The sequence below is a fragment of the Streptopelia decaocto genome, assembly GCF_964273445.1.
Source record: "Streptopelia decaocto genome assembly, chromosome: 13".
NCBI lineage: Eukaryota > Metazoa > Chordata > Aves > Columbiformes > Columbidae > Streptopelia > Streptopelia decaocto.
In genome coordinates this window covers 14,710,220-14,714,767 of record NC_138668.1, presented here as the reverse complement: position 1 = coordinate 14,714,767, position 4,548 = coordinate 14,710,220, and the positions used below count along the sequence as shown (strand labels likewise).

Sequence of the window (4,548 nt, the reverse complement as noted above, 5' to 3'; positions counted from 1 at the left end):
TGGCCGGAATCAGCTCGGAGCAGCAAAACCCAGCAGTTCCTTCCGCCCCAGCTGTTTCATCACCTCTTCACCCACATTAGGGCAGTGGACAGTTTCTCTGGACACATGCCCAAGGTACCGAAGTCCAACACCTGCTGCCATACTGGTGCTCAAACACCAGGAGAGAGACAAGTTTTTCCTTCTACTTTCTTCAAACCTTACTCAAGGGCACAGGAAAAAAAAATAAAAAAATAATCAAGCAACAGATACAAGTTATGAACACTCTGAAGGTTTATCAATGCATCTCAAAACCAGGAGGATTTTGAACTAGTGAGATATAAGTTCGGTATTCTTTCTTTTTAACTGATGTCAAGGAGAAACAGAAGTGCCCACGTTGCTGGGTAATTCTGCGACATCTTCTAGCACACCAGTCTCTGATATCAACATCTTGTAAATGCTCGCTTTCCGTTCCTAAGTTGGTAATGAAGAGAGGAGGCAACAGGAGCAAAGAATCAAACCACTCTCACAGTGGAGATCTTTGAAAGGGCGCAGGTTTGCTGTTGGCTCACACGAGCAAGTGAAAAATACCATCGGCTTTCACAAGCTGTGCTGGAAGGGCAAAGCAAAGGGATTCCCAAAATGACGTGACAAAAAACCCCATGTTTCAGATGAGCCAGAGTCCCCACCTTGGTGTCCAAGTGGTGCTGGCAGTAAGTGACAAATGGGGAGCTCAGGTCTCACAAAAAGGCCATAATCATAAGAAACTGATCTGGAAGTTGGTTAAAGCAAAATATATAAAGGAGGTGATGCCTGGACATCCCAGCGTCTCCTGAAAATCTGGTTTAAGGAACAGCAAGTGGTGTTTAAAAGGGCAGGTCTGTGGGGCCTCTGCAAAGGTCCTTCTTCCTAGATGAGACTAATTGATTGAATTGCGCAATTAGCACAGGAGGTAACTACAGCAGGCTCAGAACTACGCTAACAGCCTATTTCATAAATTGCTCTGAAGAAATTTTAAATATTAATAAATAAAAGTCTGTCCAAAGCCACCACTAATAGGAATGTCGGGAGCTGATCACAGGGAGCTCCTGCACCTGCCCTGTCTACACTCTGCAGCGTTAATTTTTAATAGCGATTGTGCAGCGTAACACACACAGAGCTGCTGCCGGGGGTCAGCGCCCCCCACTCGAACCCCAGTAAACCCCACTCGTCTAAAGAGGCTTTATCTGCATCTCAGGGCCTTCCAGCTCTCTCTGGTTTTCACTCCTGGCCATCGAATGGAACGAGGTCAGGAGCCTCCTGAGTCCTCCCACTGCCCCAGTCACCTGTGCAGTCTGGACATCAAGAGGTACGGCTTTCCATTCCAACTTTATTTACTTTTCTTTTTTTTCCTCTTTCCTTTTTCTTCCGTGTTTAAGGCCAGCTTGAACAAAGGGAAAGCACAGTATACACAGGAAAGAAAAACAACCTGAAAGGAAAAATAAAGATTCTTGTTCCATGATTCCAAACTTAAGGTAACACCAAAATTGCTAGAAAATGCAAATGAAGGTGCTGTGCACAGATTTACACCAATAAACACCGGGGGGTTGTTTACGGGTCTCCTGAAAACCCTGAGCTGGTTTCTCAGCAGCATCATCTCCTCCAGATGCGGGATCTCTCCTGTGTCGCAGCAAATAACATCAGCCAGGATACATCAACATGCACTGAAATCCAACACAGTAAATTCAATGGTTTTCTTTTACTCTTTTATAAATATTAACGTGTTTATGATAAATACATTAATGTTCATCACCACCACCAGCTTCCCGTGGGCTGCAGTGGTACACATGGCTGCTGGGAGAGAGAAGATCCAGCAGGATCTGGGCTGGTTTCACAGACCTTGAACGTTTTATTGAAGAGATTGCAACAAAACGGTTCTGAGAGGAACAGCTTCGCTTGGGACATTTAGGGTCTTTTCACAGACTGGAGGAAATGATCCGCCAAGAGCAGGGAGTGAGCAGGGGAGACGCAGCGGCTCTCCCTAAGAGCGGGGATGCCGGGCGCTCCCTCTCCTGCACGTGCGAGTGAAGGTTAGTCCAGACCGACCCTCATCACGCGTTATTGTTCAAGCTACATCCAGACAAGATATTAATCATTTTTACGAGGACAGACATTTGGAATCAGGATCACGAATCAATGCAGGAACAGCACAAAGCACTGATAGGTATTTAGAAAAAAATAGAAAAGAACATTACACTGGAGCAGAACCGTTGGTGCTCGCGAGTGTACAAATATAGAAACCCGGGAAAACAGAGGGATGTGCATTAATAAGCACATCACTGGAAAGCAAGACTGGAGCACAGAGTCCAGCCTTCTTCTATTTTAGAGGGTTATCCTGCAAAACGCAGCACGGGGGACACGCGGTTCCCCCAATGATCACAAACAGCCCACGAGCCAACAGGGAACATCAGCCACACTTCCCAGCGCACCCAGCTTGAGGTTGCACACGCAGTTTGAGTCGCCCCTACACCGACAGCTCTGCTGCAAACACATCACACGGCAGAAGCGTACATTCTGCAGGTTCTGTGTTCCGAACAAACCAAGCTCTAAGTGCAGCCCCGTTGTTTGCAAGAGACTTACATGAATGTATTAAGGTTGTAAGTCTCTGGTAATTGGTGTGCAATGGAAAGCAGCATTTCCTCAGATCCGAAATCGGTTCCAAAGCAGGAAATCCAGGATTACAACTGCCTTGGGGTTCAATCCCAGCCCTAGCGAGCACACGGTTATTTGCACTGCAGTTTCTCACCCCCGACATCAGGCCCTGCAGCCCGGCCAGTCTCAGCAGCACCAAGAGTGTATTTTCCAGGCAAATACCTGGATTACCAAAGCAAACCCTTTGTCAAATACAAAGCAACAAAATGACATACGTTATCTTTCAAACAATTTTTTTTTATTGTAAGTTCTTTGCAAATATTTGTATAGTCATTACAAAAAATACCAAAGAAAATTTCAGTCTATTCAGAGAGTCATAATTTACAAAAAAATAAATAGCTTTACTCTAGAGAAGACAATTGTCTAGTATTAAGGTCAGCAATATCATCCACAGAAGTCCACGTTCTCAGTGCTGAGTGTTGGGGCCACCTGACTTAGTTTGACTTCTTCCAGCATTTTCCTTTAAAATGAGACTAATCAGAACATGAGAAAAGTAACTTTTTTCTTCCCACAGAAAACTGAACATTCAACATAGATCTTGAAAACCAGACTCGGTTGCTAATTGAGCTGTCGGACCCCTCTGGCACACAACCTGAAAAACAGTGAAACTAACTTTTTTTCTTTTTTAAACAACTGTGAAAGAACAGTTTCCCACAACAATTCCACTCGCCAGCAGCAGCATGAAGGGCGCGTTTCTTCGGTATAAGGCTAATGAATGGTCCTTGCTGGGGCAGAGCGGCTGTTCCAGCCCACAACGGCCCAGGTTCCTACAACCAACGTCTCACCTCGGCCCTGCAGACAGAACCAGGATTCGCCACCCAGATCCCAATTGCTGAGTGAGCCGGGTGTGCGGTGGGAGCCGCGGCTGCCGCACACATCGGGGTTTGGAGGGATTGTCGCTCCGGACACTGAACTTAGTGCTTTTCCACATCAGCACTGCAGACACGCTATAGCGAACTTGCTGCTATACACTGTAAACACATGAACCCTTTAGGAGAATGCATAAAAGCATTAACCACGTACAGTAAACGCAATAATGAGAAAGTCTGGCACACGTTATTTCACGAGAAGGAAAAATCTTTGGACTATAGTACTATATGCCACAAAACGTTCCAAGTGCATCCCACAATACATGGCTCATCAAATGAGGAATCAGCAAACAAGCAAATAACTAGAGTTTGCAAAAATGGTTTAAACAAAAAAAAAAAAGGGGCTTCAAAACACAAGAGCAGATGGAAAGAAAAAGCTTGCTGAACTTCTCTGATGAATCACTCCGCCTTACATGTGAGCATATAATGACAGATTTCAGGCAAAAATTAAGTCTGTGAAGTGTTCTGCACAGTGCATAGGCTTCTCCTAAAGCAGGCTAAAATCAATACTAAGGAGAATTAAAAAAAAAAAAGAAAAGAAAACAAATTGCATTTTGATGTTACTTCCACCATGCTCTGGCTGACTTCCCTCAGTCTGGAACGAACGGTGTGGTTCAGCTCTGGGGAAGGGACAGTTCTCTGACCGTATCGCCTCCCCCTGCCCCACACAGCCGAACCAGGTTCCCGTGCTACGCCAAGCCCGAATCTTTGGCCATGCTGTAGAAAATGCCTTTTTCCCGAAGCAGGTCGTCTGGGCTGCCACACTCCACCACTTCTCCTCTCTCCAGGACTAAAACTCTGTAAAACAAGTAGGAAAACAGTCACAAGAAGATCCAGAAAGCCACCAAAGACAGATGTGGAAGTGCAGACAGAAGCCGACGGGAGCGTAGCTGCTGTGTGCAAAGACAGTTCAAGTGCACAAAGGGACGGGGTTCTAAGCTCTGTCCTTCCCAACCTCATCACAGAGCGTCTGTCTGGTCTGGTTCGCATCTGGAATATTGTGTCCAGCTGT

At 45.8% G+C, this 4,548-nt stretch overlaps 1 protein-coding gene across 6 annotated transcripts in view; it reads right to left on the bottom strand.

Moving 5' to 3' along the window:
* Window positions 1-2,883: 2,883 nt before the first annotated feature.
* Window positions 2,884-4,548, bottom strand: part of ABCC1 (ATP binding cassette subfamily C member 1 (ABCC1 blood group)) — a 53,065-nt gene continuing 51,400 nt past the window's right edge. For all 6 annotated transcript variants that reach the window (XM_082065039.1, XM_082065034.1, XM_082065036.1 and 3 more), the window contains one exon: window positions 2,884-4,334. In XM_082065039.1, coding sequence (XP_081921165.1) covers window positions 4,226-4,334 — 109 coding nt within the window. In that variant the 3' untranslated portion in view covers window positions 2,884-4,225. The remainder of the gene's footprint in view (window positions 4,335-4,548) is intronic.